Genomic DNA, 22512 nt, shown 5'->3' on the forward strand with positions numbered 1-22512 from the left:
CCAGGGAGTTACTCCACAGCCCCACAGCTCGGTCATTAAATAAACATCCCTGAAATCAATCATTTAATTGGAATAAATACCTGCTTCAAGCAGTATTAAAAACAACACTTTGTGGTCTTTGTGATCAAAGTGGTCTCCCTCCTTGTGTTCCAGACCGCGGCTGGGTCGCCATGACGAGCGAGGAGTGTCCTGCGCCGCTGGGGAGCATCTCCTCGGCCGGGCCAGGGCAGAGCGACGAGTACGGCTCGGCGCATGCTGATGACATCATCGAGGAGATGGGCCCGGGTGACGACGTCAGCATCGGCAGCGACCTGAGCACTCTGGTGGTGCCCTTCCCGGAGCTGGCGCCCGTGGTCTTCTTCTGCCTCAAGCAGACCACCTGTCCTCGCAACTGGTGCATCCGCATGGTGTCCAGCCCATATCCTTTCATCCGCCGCTCCGCAGCCTCTGCTGCATTCTCTCACTCACTCGCCCACTTTTACCCAACTAATTACACACCTTTGTGATGCTTTATGTCTGGATTTTGTGTTCTTCACCTTCATTTTGACTCCCGTAAACCCCAAAGTAATCATCCCTCGCTGCTTTAACTCGTGGATTTGCTGCCACAGTACAGTCATCCCCGAATCTTCTCAAAGTAAGTGTTTTTGACATCCTAATACAGCTACAACTGCAGCAATCAGCATTGCACTGCTTGGACAATTTAATGTGCACATTTGTATGCGTGTGTGTGTGTGTGTGTGTGTGTGTGTGTGTGTGAGTGTGTGTACTTTAAGCTTGTGCTCAGAATAAGCAGGTGTCTGTCTGCTGAATACACTGACAGTGCGAGTGGGATTGAGGATAATGCTTTCACATTAGGGATTCGCAGGAACACACTGGGCCTCGTGCCGCACTGCTGCAACACTCCTGCGTGTGTGTGTGTGTGTCTCTCTCTAAGTACAATATGACTGTGGCTCTGAGGACTGCAGCGTCTGAATGATGTTGGCTTGGTTAGTCTGTCGATTCATATCAATGCTGTGTTGTGGAAAAGACACAGCTTCTCCTCTAATTTTTTATTCACCCCTCAGTTTGTAGAGTTTAAAGGAAATCCAACCACAGGATTCAGTCCAGTAACACAGGTTTTTTCTCCTGGAATAAGATCTGCATTTAAGATTTGTCAGGTATAAAATCTTTTAATGTAGTAGTTTGAGGTTAGGAAAAGAAATTCATTAGTTTGCTAATTATGATAATATTGTAATTATGAGTTCTATTGATATCAAACTACTAAACTATACTGCTATTAAACTAGTTTGTCCTTAGCGTAACATTGTGATCATATTTTCGATTTGCTTTGCTTGACGCTGAGATACAAATGGTTTTTGAAGTTTGCTGAGAGTTACCTAATGATGATTAATTTATTTAATTTAGATTAATGATTAATTAAGCTGCCTAATGAGGCCTAATAGTTTTCAAAAACAGGGCATGTTCAAACAGGGCACTACTAGAAAATTAGGTTATGTAAGACCATTTTTTTCTCTATCTATAAATCCTGTGTGAAGTTTGCCTGTTCTCCCTGTGCGTGCATCCGCTTATGGGTACTCTGGTTTCCACTCACCGCCCAAAATCATGCACTGTGGCTCCCTGAGCAGCAGTCTCGGCCCCCCCAGCTCCCTTCAAGTGCCGCTCCGTGTAGCTGCCCATCTATTGGTCAGTTTGGAATATTAGCACATTTTCTAATTAATTGAAATATATAGAGATTTAAAATCAACATATACAAGACATTTCTTGTGCATTTCTGAAGTTTCCAATAATCATAAATCTGTTGTGAGGAAAAGTCATTTCAAGTCAAACTTTCCAGTAGAGTACTTTTAGTTTTTTACACAGCTTATTTTCACCAAGATACAAAAAAACCCATTTAGAAAATGCTTTGGCTTTCATATCAAGGCGACCAGCGTGGTGCTGACTTACATTGAAGCTACAACACTTATTTTACGCGAAACGTTTGATTTCTATTGTTACTGCGTCTGGTTTGAGAGCGGCAGATGAACATGTAACTTTGATGAGCTCCTTTATCTGTACACAGATCAACCTTCACAATTAAAACCACAGCAAAACCAGTCGCAGTTGCTTTGCTTACGCAGCATATACAGTAATTTGCACGTCGGCTATTGCAAATGGTATAACGACACGAAATCCCACTCACCGTTATGAACTTTTAAACAGTGTAAACTCCAGCTTTTCCCTGGGATGTGTGCTGTTGCTGGATGGCAACAGCTTAAAGGGGATTTATCAAACAGAATATATGGCAAAACATAACAGCATTAACAAGAGAAAAGCACAGGCTGTATTATTTGATGTGCTGTTTATCCAAAGTGTGTGCTGCCAGACAGACCATTTCTCCTAATGACTTTCGGTCTTTAAAGTTGGCAGGAAGGTCTTGTTGGATGGATCACTCCGTCTCCTATAACAGTTTGATTTGTGGACGAACATCTTTGCTTTGGCAGTGGCTGTAAATTTTGTCTTTCGGCATTTTTTTTTTTTTTTTCATAAGTTGATTTGCTTTTATCCAAAATGTTTCAAAATCTGTTTCCTCCATCAGTTTATTTAATTAGAACTTTTTTTTTCTGCTTTTTGGATTTGTGAATTGCAAAACAGGCTGATCAGTGAATGATGGCTGTGGATGCTGTTGATTTTAGAGCTGATATGATCCATCAAAGGGAGAACAGCGTCGGTGATAATCCAGCAGTGGAGAACCAGCAGACAGAAGGAGAGAGTGGGCAGTCAGTCAGTCAGTCAGTCAGTCAGTCAGTCAGTCAGTCAGTCAGACAGTCAGCAGCGGACAGTGAGACTCTCCGTTGGCCTTTCGGACTCCATCTTTCATGTTTGAAGGAAAAGGGGTTTCACAAGGATTTTGCACTGCTTGCTAATGGCTCAGCTCTGCTTCTCTCGGTTCGCCCCACGCCACAGGGTACAAACATGCCAGAGCAAAAAAACACACACACACACACACACACACACACACACACACACACACACACACACACACACACACACACACACACACACACACACACACACACACTGCATTGCTTCTACAGTCTGTGTGGGTTCCAACAAATTCTTGAATTCTCTGTCTTTGTGTTTTTATACACAAGTGTGTAGAACCAGAAGTATGTGTGTGTGTATTTGTATGTGACTTACCACTGGAGTTTGGTGCACTGGAACTATGATTTTCACCGGTGTGTGTGTGTGTGTATTGATCGTTTTGAAGTCGACAGTGCTGTATATATAGATATTCTGGGATGCTTGTGTACTGACCAAACATGTGCACGGGCCAAGTTATGTTCATTTCAAGACTTAAAAATAATCCAAACTATGCGACAGTGTTGTTGTTTCTAGATAAGCCTCATTAGGCTGTCATCAGATAATGCCGGGCTTGCAGTCGCTGCAGCGTGTCTTAAGTAAATTCCTTCTAGATGTGTGTGAAATGGGCCAATAAGTGCTTGTTTCGCCATCTCTTTGCAGATCAATAATTCTGTCCACCACTCAGTAGCTGTGAAAGGCCTTCAGTGACACACACAGCGGTCTCTCTCACTCTCTCTCTCTCTCTCTCTCACTCTCTCTCTCTTTCACACACACGAATGCAATGATGCGCTCCCACGCTCGCCTGCAGCAGAGCACCTGGAGCACCTCTCTATATTGCACCCCACACACTTCTTCTCCCTCTCTCTATTGTTTTCTCACTTCATACATACACAACACAGAGCCATTTCCCTCATTCTTCTTTAACTCTTTTTATTAATATCGATCCATTTTTTTTCTGAATTTGTTGACGCTAATAGTTCATGATTAGGAGACAGATTTGTCTTTTTTCCCTCCAAAGTTTAGTTTCTGGACTGTCTCCTCTCCTCTCAGCCCCCTCATCGCTCCCATCTTCCACTTCTCTTTCAATTGTCTATCTCTTCCTCTTCTTATTTTTCCCTTCTTGTCACTATTGCGCCTCGGTCTCCTCTCTCGTCATCATTTCTCTCCACTTATACTCGCCCCTTTAAACACTTCTCTCCTGACAGAAAATTGCACATATGTGCTTGACTGCAGTATCCGTGCTTCATCCGTCCCGACTCTGTGAAAAGAGTCAGAGCTGCCCTGCACGCTCATCTCCAAGACTCTAAACCGTGTGTTTATTCTGACTTTTTCTCTCTCGTTTTCGGCGGAAACATCTGGTCTTGGCTCTGCGCAGCCTTCCACCGAGTTGCGGAGAGATCGTAGCACCTGTCACTTCAGTCTGGTTGAGACTGAGAGCCGATCAGACATGTGTCCTCTTCCAGTCTGACTAAGCTTGATGGATTCATTACAGAAGACTGACATGCACAGACATGAGCGCCAGGTTTTGCACGTGCACTCCACTTAAAACAGAGCACTCAGCAGCTAATTCATAAGAGGGTCAGAGGTCTCAGAAATTCTCTCTGTCGAATGAATGGAAAAGACTGAAACTCGAGTGTGCGACACGCATTTTTTGGGTTCATCCAGTTTGCTGCATTGTGTCTCGCCGCGGGGAAGATTACCTCTCATTAGACATTAATTTTACAGATCAAAACGAGAGCAAATCAGCTCGCTCGTACCTCGTCACAACGCAGATAGCGCAATTAACTGCATTCAGTTCATCTTGACCTGTCTACCGTTCTTTATTCAGGCACACCGAAGGAAATTGACAGCAATTTTTCATGTGTCAATTGTAGCAATTCACATTATTCCCATAGCTCAAGATATGAAATCATGAAAGCTGCTCTATTTCGAGTTGTTTTGTTTTTGTGGTAGATTTGTGGGGAAAACAATCCAGATTAATTAATATCTTAAGTCTGAATGAGCCGTAATTGCTCCTATTAAAACTGAGACCATTGCTTAATGGTTGCTTGTTCGAGACTTGTAAATTTTAGTCCTCGTTAAAAAGTGGCTAAATTTATGACACATGTCGAAGCAGATTGCCAAAGTGATTAGTTTCAGCATGCCGGATTTCAGACGGCGAGCGCGGCAGGATTTGTGCGTGACTTGTTCAGGTGCGGAGCATTGATGGATGGATGACTTTGGGCATTATTACTTTCCATTCCAAACACCGTTGCGATTGCATTCCGCCTTGCTTATGCAGGCAGGACACATTTTTGTTTTCCTGTGGATAAACATTGTCGAGTCACCCTTAGATGTGCAGCTTTCTTGGCGGCCCTTTATCCCTTATTCAAAAACATTTTGCTTGTGCCTTGTTTTTTTCATCTTTTGCTGCATTTTCCCACACGGCGGCTCGCTGCCGGCGGACCGCTCTTCCCTTCGCATTATCTCGCTCTCTCGCTTTATCCTCTGATTGGCTCCTGTGGTGTTCAAGCAGAGTGACCGGCCTCCGTGGCCCGTGATCCTCTCTGGCCCTGACAGCTTGTTATCTCCATGGTGACGGATGGCTGAGGCGGCGCCGTGCCTTGCTCTTAACTACTGCTGAGGATTGAGCAGACACCTGGGACACATTACCTACCCTCCCTCCCTCCTCTCTTTCTCACCTTCTCCTTTTTCCATTTCTGCAGTTTTCTTATGCTTTTTACCGGCTCCCAAACTTTTGCTTTCCGTCTTCCCGCCTTCTGTTGTTCTACTTGGAAAAGTTACTGCAGTATTTCGTTTATCCTTTTTTTTCTTCTTCTTCTTCTGCAAGGACATCTGCTTTTAGGTGATCCTTGACGGATGCAAGTGACGAGAAGTTGAATGGCTGCTCCATTGTTTTGACATTTGTTTCATTAAGGAACATCAGAAGTCAGTCTTTACACAGTGACATCCTGTGTCTTTCTTTTATCTCCTGCTTGTTCTCCTGTCTTGTTTTCTGTCATTTCCTTTTTTTCTGGCTGTTTATTTTGTTCTCACTCAAAACCTTTCCACATGCTTGCATCCCTTCCACCCTCGCCTAAGATGCCGTCTCTTTCCAAATTTCCATTTGCGCCTTCATCTTGTGCAATAATGCAAGTGTTCCACTTATTTTAATGAGCCTCTGCTTCAAGTTGAGTATGAACCGTTGTCCTTTTGCCCCGGGGAATGTCTCTTTTTAAAAGAGGTGCAAACACTAATGAGACAAACCTCTCCTAAAATAAATACAACTTATTAGAATACTAATGCTTACGCTTCCAAAATAAATCCCAGTGCGAATGTTAATACTAGTACCAATACTAATTCTAATGATTACCCCTCTCTCTCTCTCTCTCTCTCTCTCGCTCCTCACACACTTTTTGTTTCCTCCCCCTGTCTTTGCCTCGCCTCTTCCCTCTCTCTCTTCTCCCTCAGGTCTAGTCCAAACTCCATTAGTGCCTGCGCTGTCTGAGCGAGATGAGAGGGGGACTGAGGAGACGAGATGAAGGGCTTAAAATGACTCTAATGACTACTGTAGTACCAAGCCTCAGTGCCTCCACTCCCTCCATGACCTCTCTCACATGCATTACTCTTTCATGGCAGTTATGTTGCGCCGAACGTGTGCTTTTTTTTTCATTTGGCGGCCTCTTTAAATTCACCGTTTTTAAATGTTGAATGTGACATCGTGTCACTCTCGTCCTTTTGTTACTCACGTTCCTTTGTACTACCAGAATTCTCGCGTTTCACAGCACCGATTGCAATCGTTTCGATGAATCTTTGATGAAAATGCATTTTCTTTCGGGGTAGAGTTGGAACTACAATGAAACTTTCCCATTTTTTCATAACTAACAGGACGTAAAAAATTCACAAGAAACCACAACTCTGCTTTGGCAACCTACCCGTGGCTGAGAGACGCTGTTCAACTATTAAAACTTCCCAGAAACACTTTTTTTTATAAAGAAAAAAAAAAAGTGGCTACATGTACACCTCTTCCTTCACCCAACTGGTTTAGTCCAGTCATTATTTTTTTCTATTTGTATTTATTTTGATGCTCCGGTTGTAGTAAATCAGTATGTACAGGTTGTATTGTCAAGACTTGCGTGGGCGTTTGTACTGTATGTCCTCCAAGGACAATGTGCATTCATCCATCATTGTGTGCAAACACACTTTGGATGCTCTTCTGTGTGTTTGTGTTTGTGTTCGTGTTTATATTGCAGCAATGCACTGTTGTTGAATTATAGATTATGTGAGCAGTGGTTTCTGAAGTGCAGGCGTAGTTTGGTGAAGGGTTAGCTCAATGTCACGTTCATAGACGAGAATTGCTTTCAGATGGCCGGCTGACATTATCCGATCACGGCTTTGGTCTATGCTAAATGCTATTTATTTACAGCAATAGCTATTTCTTTAAAGTCAGTAATAGCAAGGCAGATTGGCTTTGGATCAACCACACAGATAAATGTCAGAGGTGAATGTACATGAAGTGCATTCCTGCATAAACAAATATGTTTACCGGTATTTTTCTCCCTGTTTTTGTTTTCCACCTGTTATTCTCACAGTCTTGCAGCCTCATTTTTCAACTTATTAAAGAATCATGTCTTCCCTTTTTTTTGTGTGTGTGTCAGCTCAACTCAGAAGTATTGCTTTACACAAACTAGGACTCTTGAGAGAATTTAATAAGTCATTTAATGGCTCCATCACCACTAACTGCAGGGTACATTTTATCCAAGTGAGTGCTTTGTAGTTTGCTATTTCTCATCTATTATCCACAAAGTGCTATATAAATTGTATGAGTCATTCTGCACTGCAGTGAATCTGTTCTTTGCTTACGACTTCCCAGAAATTCTCTTGACAAGATCCAAAATTGCAAAGTACAGTTTTTGTCAAACATATTACGATTCACGATTTAGGGAGGTCGGAATGTGCATGATGCTGTTTGGCTTGTTCACCGTCGTTTTGCACGCAGTCAGTACGGGATTGAGCTCTTTCAGACACGTCAGAGACACCATGATGACAGAAACCTGCGACACTGACGGCGAGAGCGAGAGCGCTCTAAGAATGCGTTCACAGCGCGCGTATCGCCGGCGAGAACGAGAACAATATTCTGTCCACGCCACTGCTGAATTCCACACAGCCACCTCGCGCACTCCGCTCACCCGACCTCCCTCTGCTGCTATGCTGTTCGTGTGCATCTGTCATGCCATATGCCATCCCACGGATCACAGTGAGGTCTGGTGGAAGGAAAAAAAAAAAGAGAGAGAGAGAGAGAGAACCCTCAACATCACACTCCCTAAAATGACCTTCCCACTCCTGCAAAGCCTGCGGAGTTTTTCCCAGTCCTCTATTTGCAAAAAGCATCACATCTTCCCTCCTCTTCACTGTAATCATTCCCCTGCAGGGGACCTAACCTCTCCCACTCATACGTATCAGTCTGTCTCTTTTCTAGCACTCGTCTTTCACACGGGGTGCTGGCACAGCGTGAGTGTCATTAAAAGAGCAAGAGTTTTAGGTGTATTTCCACATTCCAGATTTTGTGCTGTGTAGATGAAATGAACACCCTGCAAAGTAAATCCAAAGTTTCTCTACTTGAAATGATGCTAAATTTACAAGCTGTTTTATGGAAATGCTTTTGTGACATGCCGGTCCCTCCCCGCCAGATTAAAATAGTTCATCTCTTACAATGAAATGTGTAATAAGCACTCCGACTTGTATTTTGCGGTTTTTGCTACTTCAGAACAGAAGGACAACTCTTCCCTGCATCACCCTTGAAACAAAAGGATTTGAACAAAAGCTTACATATTATTAGTTTGGATATTAACGCTGTGGTTATTACCAGAGGCTGCTGTAAAGACAGCTACAGATAAGCAAAGCAATAATTATTCTCCTCCGAATATTCTTGTGTCTTGTTAGAATTAAACTGCCAGCAGACGGAATTACTAATAAATCACATGTGACAGCTCATAGTCTGTCCTTACTCTTCAGAATACATTCTGCTATGCTTTTGCCTTTGGCTAATGCTTTAAAAACAATGAATAGCTCACACGGGCTGCATGCTTAAACACTCCGGACCACAGAGGACAATTCTCTTGATACACCCACCAGCCTCTTCAATAATTCCTTCATGCACACAGTTACCTGCGACTTTGAACATAGGATGGTATGAATATTAAGGAAACCGATGATCTGTTGCAGCTTTCATGCACAATTTAGGATAAATCCTGGAGTTTGAAGAAAATAATCAGTGAGCGGTAGCTCTCTGGCCCGAAGCGGGTTGTTGATGCTGGAGGTCAGAAGAGAATCGCCAGAGTGGTTCAAGATGATGTACAAAAAAAAAACGACATCACATCAGATGGGCTACAGCAGCAGAAGGCCACTCTGTATACCACTTATTTCAGCTTAGAACAGGATGCTAATGCTACAGTTTGTACCTGGTTCTCCAAAATCTGATAAAAAGTTGCCTGATCTGAATTTCTATTTCTAAGTCAGAATCTTTCCTTCTATCAACAGTTCAGGAAGTTCATTTTCCCTCACATTTTGTGCCCCATTTTGTCCATTTGAGTATTTAAACACAGTCTTAATATTTCCTGAATGCTTCCCACAGGATGACCCGCCATCTCACAAAGCGTGAATCATGTCAGACTGGGTTCTTGTGAATGAGTTCACTGTACTCCAGTAGTTTCACCAGATCTCAGCCCAGTAGAGGACTTTTGGGAAATGGTGTAATGGATGTGCAACTGACACAAATGTGCAGCAACTGTCAGGTCCATCTGGACCAAAATCTCAGAGGAATACTCCGAGTGTCTTCCTGAAGAAATTAATTCTGAACTCAAAAAAGGGATGAAACCTGATACTAGAACGATATACCTTCATAAAATGATCAGTCAATATTTTTGGAAAATAATGGGATAAACCAAGTGGGACTGGGTGGTTTTGTGGTCCACATGTGCCAATAATAACACGACAGCTGCTTTACAATATTGTATTTTATGGAGAGATAACATTTGAAACCAATTTGATACATAATTGAGCAGGATTTGCGTCTTTAACATTATGCAACTAAACAGAAACCTTAATTTGATAAAACTGTAAAAAGATTTGGTGGATGGATAAAACCAAACAAAGGGAAAAAAACATTTAGGTTGTGTCAAAAAGCAAAGCAAAATCTCATCTAACAGAGAAGAAATGGCTATTATAAAGCCTGGGAACGCCTCCAGCTCAGATTTTTAGGTTTGGAGGAAGTGTGGGGATGGCGTGAGTCACTAAGGGATGTTTATGAATATTCTGCTGTTTGATTGATCGTCAGTATGTTTCAGTATTGAACCATTTGCCCACTTGCTGCACATGCTTTGAGGTCTCCCCTTTGGTAATGAATACTTATGAGCACATTAGCAGACCAAGAAGACTCATTACAATATCAAGGAGAGGCGCAGATCACATGCCCTTTTACTGCCTTTGAGTGTCTGCCTTTGTGCTCCGGCTATATGAAGCATGAGCCACATGTGACAAATTCATGGGTCACAATTATGCTAAGCCCAGATGAGTCCATCACCAACTCCCTCTGACACGTCGGTGGTTAAGCCGTGGAAGGCTTGCGAGCGCCCCGAGAGCCTCTGGGACTGCGAGGAGAGTTTCCTTCGGTGGGTGATTGACATTCACCGCATCGGTGCTCGCGAAAACCCCGCTATGTTGTGTGCATGAAGTAGAGATCCTGCAATCCCCCCGGCTATCATGTGATGGTTCTTTCACCGCAGCTCGCCGAGGATGAATGACACACAACTGCCCATGAAACCACAATGGATGTGATGTGGGATTGCCCGTTTTAGGTCTCTCATTTCCTCTGATGAAAAGGGAGTCGGAGCCTCATGGCCGAGTCGGTGATCACCTGGGAGAGATCAAAGAAAGTTTTATGGAGTTAACAGATAAAAAAAATAAAATAATAAAATTCATTCCTTCAAGCCACAGCGATTTTAGAACATGTAATCACTTTCAGACTTCTTAAGAGTTGGGGAAAAGTCTCAGATGAGTATGCAAAGTCAAGGAGGTCAATCCAATATGACATGACAAAGAAGCTTATTGTAAAATTCTCTTCATATTCATCGTCGCCCCTCTTGAGTTCCTGCTCTTCTTATAAAATGTGATTGAAAGCTGACCAAAAAAAAGGATCAAAAAGAGACATGCTGGAGATGTTAAGGAACGGCAGCTCTGATAATCTGTTTTACACACTCAACACTGGGGCACAAATTTACTGCAAACATACGTGACACTCGAGAAATGAAGTGTGCACGTGATTAAGGAGAAAATGGGCTCAAAGACAAGTGAGAGACAGATGAAACCGGTGAATGAGATGGGATAATTATCATGCAGATTTACAGCGAGGGATGGAAAGTCGGGGTGAGCAAAGCAAAACGCAGAGGGAGGGATGAGACCGGCACGTCTGGAGACGACAGACAAAAGCAAAAGGGAAAAAAGACGGAGACGAAACAGAAGTATGATCGCCCTTGGTGAGGCAGGCAAAGAAAGGAAAGAGAGAATAGATGTGAGAGATAGCTAGTTAGAACTTTTTTTTTTTTTTTTTTTTGAGGGAAAAACCTGAGAAGGAGACTACGTGGAAGAGGAAAAAGGAGATAGTTAGCACAGCGGCAGAGTGAACTTTTGCCCAGTGGCTGTCAGTACGGAGGAGGACAGTGTGTGTGTGTGTTTGTACGCATGTGTGTGTTTACACGTGTGTGCCGTGTGTGTGTGTGTGTGTGTGTGTGTGTGTGTGTGTGTGTGTGTGTGTGTATCCCTGCCTCCTCTTGACAGTGAGGAGGAACATGAAGTCTCTAATTGCTCTGGTGACTGCAACTTCAGACCTCTTCCCCAGAGAGAGGGAGGAAGGGCGGAGGAAGACGGAGATCAGGACAGAAAAAGACAAAAGGTCGCAGTAACTGAAGGAGGACGCCGTCATTCCTCCATCCCCAAACAAACGGTGTTGTTACACAACCTGACGCAGGTTTACAACATCTTACCTTTGTCACATTACCTACTATTTATCATACCTGCTTTGAAATGTGTACCTGTTTCAGTTTGGAGAGGGACTAAAATGCTTTTCTTCATTTCCATTTCTTAACGATTCTTTATGATTTGCTTGGTTGGCTGGTTGGACATCGCTGAGCAGTAATACCGGTATGGACTCATCAGTGTAGTTCCCAGAATACCTGAGAAATCTTCTCTCTTTCAGCTTAAGTAGCTGTGATCTGCACATCTCCAGGTTTTGGATTTTGAAAGATCCCCTGATTTTGACAGGCCTCTTTCAAATCGCACATTTGCAGCATTTTCATGAAATAATCTTTAAAAAAAAGAAAAGAAAAAGCCAGAAGGTATCACATACCTGTTTTATATTACACTTTATTTTATGCAATTGCTACCTTGGCTATATATTGTTTGAAAAAAAAATTCTGTCATCTGTACTTCTGATTTAAGGTATTAAATACCTAAACAATTCACCTTAATAGCATTATTTTATTGTATATATTTCTGCATATTTACTTCAAGCTAAGTGATGCTATAGAGACATTAACTTAACTAAGAAAGCTTGTTGATCTCATTTTGAATTTTTTGTTATGCCTGAGGAGTGACCTGAGACTGACAGCCGTTGTTTTAAACAATATTTATCTATTGGGTAGAGTTTGTCAAACTTTGGACATTGTCTGACTTTGTGGCGACTTATGTAAATCAACAATATTTAATTTGAAGTCTGTACAGATCTCTGTCCGCGTTGCACAGAGCTAATGCTCCTCGTGAATTGCAAATTGAGAACATCAGAATGTTTAAAGTCAAAGTCGTTGTGCACCTGGCTCAAATCCCATTTCATTCATTGAACTTCAGGTTCACTCGCTCCTGATTTCAAATACCTTTTGTTGAATTACTATGTTAATTATTCATTCTAAGGTTTTCCACCTGTGCAGTGGATGTGTTTTCCCATAAAACTGAATTTATTTTAATTAACTTTGACTACCCCCATGTCGTACTTTGATATTCTGTTTGGCATAATGCATTTGAAGTGTTTGAGTTGTATTTATAAATCAGTCTTGGTCCACACAAAAGTAAAGCTGCTTTTGCTCTTCATGTGTCTTGTAAATGCAAAATGTTTACATGATAAATGTGTAAATATCTATTTCCAACAGTGTGTTTTTTTCCCAAGAGCAGGATAACCACCCTTTCTAATTGCTTCACCGTGATGCATCACTGATGAAAAATGCCTGCAAATTGCTGTGTTATCACAAGACATCCATTACCGCTTAACTCTACAGATGTTGCCAGGCCCCTTTACAAATTACCTAAAAGCTGTCTTTATTTGCACTATTTTTCAAGCGCGTGCCGCAAAATAGGCTTTAAGATGTCGTATTTCTTTAAGATCCATGCAGATTCGCCTTGCAGAATCCCTTTATGCTCTGGTGATTTAGTGATTTTTCTCTGCGCACCTTGACCTGCTGGACAGATGATATATCCATAATGCACACTTTCAACACTGACCCCTGGCATTTCTCTGACTTCTTTCCAGTGACCCTTACTCTCTCCTGGGCGTGCTAGCTTATTGCTCTGTCAGCTCTGGAGGAGAAGAAACACAGAAAAGGGGGGAGTTAGAAAATGAGGAAGAGGATGACAGGGATGAGGAAACAAAGAGGGAAAGGCACTATGGGTAAACGAAGCAGCAATAAGGGGGGAAAAAAAGACGAGTAATGATAAAGAGGTGAAGAAGAGAGAGAAGAGACTTACTGACCACAGGGGACCAGCTGAAATGGCCCCGCTTTGTCACTGTCTCACATGCACACCCGTGCACGTGCGCACACATACAACTCTCTCTCTCGCTGTCTCTCTCTTCTCACTCTCGTACACATAATCCAAGCTGTCAAATGTATGTTACACATATATGTATCACTCTCAACCCAAATCCTTCTCCTGTGTTTTTCCACCGGCGGTGGTGTGTATTGATGTGTGGGCGGCATCTGTCAGGGCGGACGCTAAAACCCTTCCTCTGGCCAGTGATAAAAGCTCAGCCCCAGTATGTGAGAGTAAGAGAGGGCGAGTGTGTGTGTGTGTGTGTGTGTGTGTGTAAGCCCACCCAGATGTTTGGACATTAGTTGACTGCTGGTATCTGCAGCTCAAATGAGCCTTGAGGCTTAGGTCATTAAAGAGCAGCTTTAAGCCTACTAACACACACACAGACACACAGACACACACACACACACACACTATATGTGTGCATACCGCTATTTGATGTTCTCCCCGAGCAGCTGACGTGGTAACTTTCCCCTGAAACTCTTCGCACTGCCATGCAACTGGATCAATGGCTGACTCACGAACCGCAGCAACCTGGAGTGATACCAGCTTTAAGGAGGACAGACTCCTCAATGGGGAGGGGAGTAACACGGTTCAGAACACAAGAGGGGACGGCAGAGGAGTGATGCAGCGCCGCTATGACTAAAAAGGATCGATATGGAAGAGTAGAAGTTCCCGCAAAGTAGGGTTGAGAAGAGAAGCCGCGCATCCACTGGCCTGCGTGGAAAATGGCTGTCGTCAACACAGAAACGAAACAAAACAAAACAAAGCCTACGGAGCAGTTCCTGTGGGAAGCCAGCAGGGGATTGCATCTCGGCCTCCGCGCCAGAGACTCCCACGATCAGAGTGCATCTTTCGGGAAACGGGGACGCCGCCGGAGCGAGCGCGAATCCCTGCATGTGTCACACTGGCGCTGCGGCGGCCCTCCTTGTCTGGTGGCTCCATGTGGAACTCCATGTGGGAGCAGGCGCATGTCATTTTACACTCTCCCCAGGCCAAGAGAGGAGTTGGCAGTGACAGGCACCACGATACAAATGAGTAGCTGTGAATTATTGCTGGAGGGAGAAAAAAAAAGAGTGAGAGAGAGAGCGAGAGAGAAAGTGGACAAATTGATAAAAATTTTGAGTGACAGAATTTGCTGATGCAAGAAAGTAAAATGACGCGCCAATGCAGCCATCATCATTAGGTGATCATTATTGTTATTTAACACCGTCTGATCAGTGCTTTGGCGCCCCGCTGACGTGTCACCTCTTCTCCTCGCTCCCCTCTGGCAACGACTCCACTAAAGACTACTAATAGTCTCAATTTGGACTTCTATTACAGTCGATTGCACAAACACATAAACTCCAGGCATACATCAGTCCCTAAGTTAAGTAAGTGAGGATGTTTTCTCCATTCTTTACCAAATATTATAGTTTAAATGTATGCACACAGAAGAGATGATTCATCAGAAGTCACCAAACAACCTGCTGTCCTCAGGTAATACCCACAGCGCTATTTCGCTCACAAATGAGAGCTGACAGCACAATTCTGTACAATTTAGTATGTTGGCAGGGGAGAAAGAGCGAGCTCGAAAGAGAGGGGTACGGGTGTGTGGGAGAGAGAGCCTGTGTGTCCTTTTGGCCCATCCTGTTGGCCGTTTTCCCAGTCAAACGAGTGTGAGAGAGAGTGTAAAGGCAGCCAGAGCCCTCAGAGAGCCAAGCACTGTTTAAATGATGTTATCACAATACATTTGTTTCCACTCCATCTGTTTCACTTACACGTCCGTTCACTCATGCTCCTCATCCCTCACCCTCGTTCATTATTTTCTTTTTTCCCTGTATGGCACAATTAACACGAAACCGTTTGGCAGATAATGCGGCCATATGTGTGCTTATCTTTACGTGTGCATCGCTGTAGTTGTGGGAGATGCTGTGATCTGATTACCACACCTTTCACAAGCCCGCTTCATTCCCAAACACCCTATAGGCCGCGTTCCCAAGGCATTTTGTGCTTCAGTACGTTATTGATCAGACAATACCAACGCGGCTGCAGGGGCCCTCAACTGTACAGCATCAGACTGCAGAGCTTGCACTATTGGTTTAATGACCAATCTCTTGGATTCTGTAGCTTGGTGCAAATCTTTGCCAACCTGTGTATAAATTTAATATTTAATATCTGAGTTATGTTGTCCCAGAATTTAATCTCGTGTCTTGTGTGAATGTGGGGTAGTGGTCAGCCTTAAGGCGCCTTTCTGATTAGAGTCTGCCATATTTTCCTTGTTCGTCTCTAGACTTTCTTTGGGAAATCTAGTTTCCCCCAATAGTCTAAAACCAACTGATTTTATTTTGGTGACTATAACCTCGACTCATGTTCACTGGCTGAGTTTGTCCTGAGAGGGACTGGCAGTCTGTTCAGGATGTGTTCTACTTTAAGGATGAATGCACGTCCCTTTTTGGTGTGTTTGCAGGATTTTGATGTTGTCATGCTTTCATCTATATCATTGTCTGCCCCTTTAGTCTTCTTTAATTGATGCAATTCATCAGTAACCTCACAGAAACACCAGCAGCAGTTGGTGTGATCTGAGGCTTTGCACTCGGTTGGCTCGTCTGGATGAATGCCCACGCACTTAAATGAGAGTTCTCGTTATCTTTATTTTGTCGACAAAATGATCTCATTAAACACTTTGGGTTCCGCACAACGTCTGCATAAAAACAGCACAGAAAAAGGTCAAGAAAGTTGCTCAGGTCTTCTTTACTTTTCTAAACACCTCAGCAAAGAGTCGTAAGGGCATGCTGGATAACCTTTTTGTTATGCTGGGTCAGTTTTTTTTGTACCTGAGTGCAATGCAAGTCAGTAAAGGAGGACTTTACATAATGCATAAGCATTAAATGCAACGTATTTAGCAGATATGGAGGTCTTTAGTTGGACAGGAGGACCAGATGGCTGCTGATTTGTGAGTAAAAGCCATTTATCGGGACCCCCCTCTCTCCTTTTCTCTCTCACTCCGCATCGCTTGTCTGGATATGTCACTCCTCCCCTCCGTCCTCTCCTCTGCGGTTTGTTTAAGTTAGAGTATCTCTTGCCAAGGCAAAGTCAGTTAGATGGAAGAAGAGGGGCAAAGACACAAAGTGAAAGTGTCAGCATGGCAGAGATCACTCAGGGAGCTGTCAGTAAGTCAGTGAGCAGATCTCCGGGTAAATCCAGACTGAAATGAATGTTATTACGTGCTTTACTTTGCAAAGCCACGTCGCACGATGCTGCTTGAGGGCTGGGTTACACATCAAACAAACAAATGAACAATTATAACACTTTCATACAGCAGTATACTGCATGTGATCAATGAGTGAGCTGTTGGGATAAACGAGTTTAAGAAGTTCATGTTAAAATGAATTTTTTTACAACAATATGGATCCCTTGGTTATGCCTTTTTTCCACATGAAATTTGTGTGAGATGTTGCAATATGTAATATTTACTGATTAAATATAGATGGAGACAAATCCTTTGGGCCAGGGGCCACACATTCCAGTTTGATCTGGTAAAATGAGAGTAGATTCTATACCAACAACTTCAGTTTTGGATAATATATAGAACAATCGCTGTTTTATTAAACTGCTGGTTTAGCTTGTCTCGATTTGATCCAATCGGTCTTTTCATATTGAATTTTCTGCCCAAGTCACCAAACATTAGAAATGGTTCTCTCATTGAGAGAAGAAGATGTGCAATTTAAAACAACAGGTATTGTTATGATAAATTAATATGTCTGTACATACACCTTTAATAGACCTTCTAATATTTTTTCATTCGATCCCAATACAGATAATAAAGACTATTAATAATTAAGTTTACATTAACTTAGATCACAAAAGAAAAAAGGTGGTTGTTATCAGCAGTAATTTCCCATCTCGCTGCTCCTTTTGTGTTTGTGAGTTCAAAGCATGAAGCAGGTGTGTTTTTCATGCCTTCAAGTCTGTGCATATCTGCTCTTCTGTCCTTGTATCCGTGTGTATGCGGAGGGATGTGTGTGTGTGTGTGTGTGTGTGTGTCTGTGAGTGATTCGTGCGTGTGCGCTCACGCATATTGTGCTTGCCCCTACCTGAGCTTGCCAACCTGCAGAGATGCAATCCCACAGGGCGCAGTCACTGCCAAGGCCTATTAATATCAATGGAACCAGTTGAGCTGCAATGGCTGACCTTGGTTATGTTTTAACTAAACAATAAGTCCATGTGGCTGGCTGTATTTTGCTATGAATTCTGTTCTTTGGAGTTATTGTCTGCTCTTCTCAATCAGTCTGAAATGAGTCATCAACAACTCTATTGTAAAAATCAGTATATATTGTTATATATGACTGTATAACTAGACATAGATGCCACGCCAGGTGTCCAACCTCTTTTGGTAACAATTTAGGGTTGTTCACCTGCATACATCTTCTCAGTGCAGACTTCAGGAGACCTGTGGATGTGAATATTAGTATTGCCCCCGCAGGATCAAACAGGCCTTGAAAACTAATGGTCACGCCTGACTGCTTTTCAAACTGTGGTCAGAGACATATCTGGTGGCTCTGCTGTCCTTCGACATACTCTGACATCGCCTCCAGGGAGGATTTAGTGTCAGAGTGGCTGTAAAATGTGCAAACTGTTCATGGGAGGAATAGAGAAAGATAGATAACTTAATACAGTGATTGAAAATGCTTCTATCAAATAAATGAAATGTTGCGGGCAGTGGAGAATCTTGGTAGTTGCTTCATCTTTACTGTTTGTTAGAAAGCCATGTGGACATCTGATGCTGTCAATTTTCAATTTCAAATGAAGTTATTTTGAAAGTGTAAACAACCCTTTGCACATATTTCACTTACTTTCTGAATTCAGCTTCTCTCAAAGTTTAAGGATTACTCATGTGATCACTGAGTACACTGGAATAATGTATTGTTTTTCGATCGGTTCCTGAGTGTTGTAGCATTTCAATATCCCTCAGGTTCCCCATTAATGTTCATTAATTTCAGCAGAGACCAGCAATGCCTTGCTTTATCATGGTTAAGAGTTTGACAGCTGCATGGTCACACTGGAGATCTGCCCTGCGCAGGGACACTCTTAGTACTGAACACAAACACACACACACACACAGACACACACACACAACTACCACCACAGCTGTTGAGGTTTACATGGCTTTTACAAGGGCACCTTGATGTCTGAAAGACAGGAGAGTTGATGTGCGCTGGGTTTTCTACCTGCTTTAAAAAAAAAAATCCAAACTTGCTCCCAAATTGTGAATGAAAAAAATGAATGCACCTTTTTCTCTCATTGGGTGATGTTCAGTCTTAACACTTGATAGGTAAACCCAATGGTGAGTGTCCAGCTCCCCCTTTTTTTATCATTTTGTTTTAGCATGCATGGCGGGGACACTTGGCAGCTGTGCTCACATTGTGCCCTTCACAAGAACGCTGATTATCAGGCCCATTAAAATGAGGGAATGGCCGTTTGACTCTTATTATGATGGTGATAAAAATGGGAATAAGGGTCGGTGCCGTGGAGAAGCTTGGAAGTATAACAGATGATAGTTATGAGAGCTGGAAGCAAGTTACAGTAGTCAATGCCATAGCTGAATTATGCCAATGAATAATGCAGAGCTAAAAAATAATAATTTGCCATATTTTTTGGGGTGTTTTTGCATGGAATAAAGGTTGTTGTTTTTTTTTTTTGTGGGATGCAATGTAGATTGTTTTTGTCAGCTGTGCCATAAATCCGTAGTTGGGGTTGGCAGCTCAGCGCTTCATTCTGCTTCATCTGTTTCTTCAATGCCCTTTCTGTCCCAAACCAACCATGAGTAAGTAGTAGTGCAGAGGGGACGTGAGGACAAATGGCTTGCTTCCTGTCTGTTGCTGCGATGGATGCGTGCGTGTGCGTGTGCTCGTGTCTCAATGTGGGACAGTGTGTAACACAGAAAAAAACAGAGGAGAAGATTCAGCGGCAGACAGGTGTGTGCGTGTGTGTTTGAATTAAAGCTTAATTGCATGTGTTTTCTGGAGTTACCTAATGGAGGTCTGAGTATATATCCACAGGCATGCGAGTGTGTGTGTGTGTGTGTGTGTGTGTGTGGTTGTCAGGTAGTAATTAATAAAGACAGGAACATTGGCTCTCATGCTGTGCTGACATGCCTACAAGGGCCTTGCCACCAGTCCAAACAGTCACTCTCCAGAAAAAAAAAAGACAAGCCTTATTTTAGCCAACTGCGATGCACCTAAAACTTTTATCAGCCAGTTAAAAAGTAAACTTCAAACTTTATTTAGCCAATCAAGTTTGCTCTTCATTTCAGTCTCCTTAATTTTACAAGCTTCACCTGAAGGGTGCGATACAGCAGCGACTGCTATGCATTATTAAGTGCCCTCTTCTACTTCATTTCAGTCTTGAAGCACATGTGGATTAATATTGCAGCAGTCTGATAAGGACAGAAAAAAGAAGGGTAAAGCGGACCGAGTGAGAGAATAAGTTGTGTAGACATAGAGGCTTTGTGACGTACTTTGTTCACCCTTTGAGGCATTTACAAAAATAAATAAATAAATAAATGAAGCCCTCAACAAAGTTAACTCACAAAAAAACACTGCAAGCCAGAGAAAATGCATCGAGGGAAACACAGTTTTAGAAGTTCAGTGTGCTCTACAAGTAAATGTTCGACCTGCACGCTGCAACAGAAGCAATCAGAAGCACATGAAGTGAACCAAGTGACAGAAATACTGTATAATGGACTATCCTGGTTTACAGTACTGGTGATGATGAGGTGCTTTGCACACTTTACATTTACTCCTGTCAACAAAGAAATCTACAGAAAAAAACTAAAAGAAGCTGTGAGCCCAGCAGAGTACAGTACAGTAAATGGCACCAACGCTGAATCTATGCATTTCAACTTCAATGTGTTTTTTTTTTCCCACAACCCTTCCACTTTCCTTCAAATCAATCCGATCAAAACAGAAATCTTTCCTTATTGAACAGACAGAAACTCCAGCACACAGAAACCAGGGTCACAGGGAGAAGGTAGAACAGCATGTAGAAATGCAATGGCAAAAATAAAAAAAATAAAAAATCCAAGGACAAGAAAACATTGAAATGATGAATTACTGTGTTTGAATGGTTACTGGTTAAAAAAGTTTCAATAACATGAAGTTTCACCTCTGCAAGCACAACGATGGCAACTCTCATTCTGGGCTTATTCTCACACTATGGTATATTGCATATTTCTTTGGAGCTTGACCAAACGAATAAGACTACCTGTACAACAGCAGGCGAAATTAGGATTTTTTTTTCCCACATCTGATGTGGATGCCCCTGGTTGTCTCCTATCAGAGAACCACCAGGCATGTCCCACCGGGAGAAGGCCCTGGGGTCGGTACAGGATCTGCTGAAAAGCTTATACTGTATCTCTTCTTTGGTCTTGGGGTCCCTCCAGAGAAGCTAGAGGAAATTGTGAGGACAGGGATATCTCGTCCTGTTTGCTTTCCATAATGCGACTCCGCACAGGACTAAGTGAGAAAAAGGATGTATGGATGTAATATTCCATTTTGTAGTTTTAAATCATGTGCACTCAGGATCAATCCGTCCGTGGCGTCAGGTGTCAGTCACTGTATTTCTGAGCCAAAATGCCTTGCGGGTTTTACACAGGGAGGTGGAAGTGACTGCTTTAAAAGTTGCTAGAGAGACTGTGTGTGTACAGAGCCGGATTTGAGCAGCTTTGCTGAGCCAGTGGCTGAAATTTCAGCAGAAGTAGTACTTCTTTACCTTGGCAGCGGTCCTGGTTCACAGTTGCTTCTGTTGGTTTACTCCGAAGCATTCGTGGTATTGCCTACAGTAAAATCCACACAGCATTCCTGTGTGAGGCTCTGCAGCAGAGTGCAGAATTTACAAGTGTTGTCTTAGCCTTGAGGAAACATGAATACAAGGTTCTAGAGCTTTCTATGCAAAACATTCTCATTTTGTTGTGAAATCTCTTGTAGGGAAGAAGCCTGCTGATGACACTTTATTTTTAGCATGTTTACGTGTTTGGCTTCAGAATATGGTCTTGCCGCGGTGCGTTTCAACTTGATCAATGTTCTTCTGACAATTTGAACTGTGAATGAGTTTCTCAATGCACCCTGAAACACAATATTGTCAAAGGACTTAACAAGTGAACCAGCAAGCGGAGGCCTATCGATTCCTATTTGTTTTTCTTATTCGTTCTCATGAGGGAGAGAAAAAAAAAAACCACAAAAACAAAACTTAAAGCTTTTTGTCTGGTTTAGCTGAGTCAGCAGTAAGGATCTGCAGATGTTTCAATATGACAGCAATAACTGGATAATCTCTTGACAAGCACTTAATCATGTGGTGACTGTTCGATTCGTGGGTCAGCGGTTTGATCCCCACTTATGCGTGTTCATGTGTCGGAGCAGCCCGGGCCAAAGCAATAAGCCCCACGCCGCTCCCGGTGGCAGGCCAGCACCTTGCAGGGCAACGCCGTCAGCATTTGGGTGACTGAAATAGGAAAGTGCTTTAAGACCACTAAAGTAAAAATAACGGAACTGCACTATAAGTGCAGACCCGTTACTGTTTATCACCATCAGGAAAAGTAGGATACAACCTCTGTCAGAACTATTTAGTTATGTTTTGTTCTTATTTTAGACATAACTTGGCTGAAGGTCAAAACTCCCCTGAAAATCTAAAGGAGCCACACAGAGGAGAGCAGACAGAGCGAGCTACACTTTTCTGATGGAAAATTAGCATCACAAAACGCAGGATCACAAAATTAATAATTCTTTTTGTTGCTGGCGTGTGTCTCACTCTGTGTCACTCACGCTCGCTCCCACTCGGTGTCGCCTCATTCATCCGCCG

General features: G+C 42.8%; 1 protein-coding gene and 1 long non-coding RNA gene across 4 annotated transcripts in view; both read left to right on the forward strand.

Annotated features, from left to right (window-relative positions):
• LOC115387012 (voltage-dependent T-type calcium channel subunit alpha-1I-like) overlaps positions 1-22512 on the forward strand; it is a 157447-nt gene that overhangs the window by 45078 nt on the left and 89857 nt on the right. For all 3 annotated transcript variants that reach the window (XM_030089521.1, XM_030089523.1, XM_030089522.1), the window contains exon 2: positions 154-418. In XM_030089521.1, the coding sequence (XP_029945381.1) occupies positions 171-418 (248 nt within the window). In that variant the 5' untranslated portion in view covers positions 154-170. The remainder of the gene's footprint in view (positions 1-153; positions 419-22512) is intronic.
• LOC115387014 (uncharacterized) lies at positions 2735-2867 on the forward strand. Its single transcript, XR_003931332.1, has 2 exons — positions 2735-2768; positions 2810-2867. It is a non-coding gene; the product is annotated as an uncharacterized LOC115387014 (long non-coding RNA).

Source organism: Salarias fasciatus, chromosome 4 (genome assembly GCF_902148845.1).
Source record: "Salarias fasciatus chromosome 4, fSalaFa1.1, whole genome shotgun sequence".
Lineage (NCBI taxonomy): Eukaryota > Metazoa > Chordata > Actinopteri > Blenniiformes > Blenniidae > Salarias > Salarias fasciatus.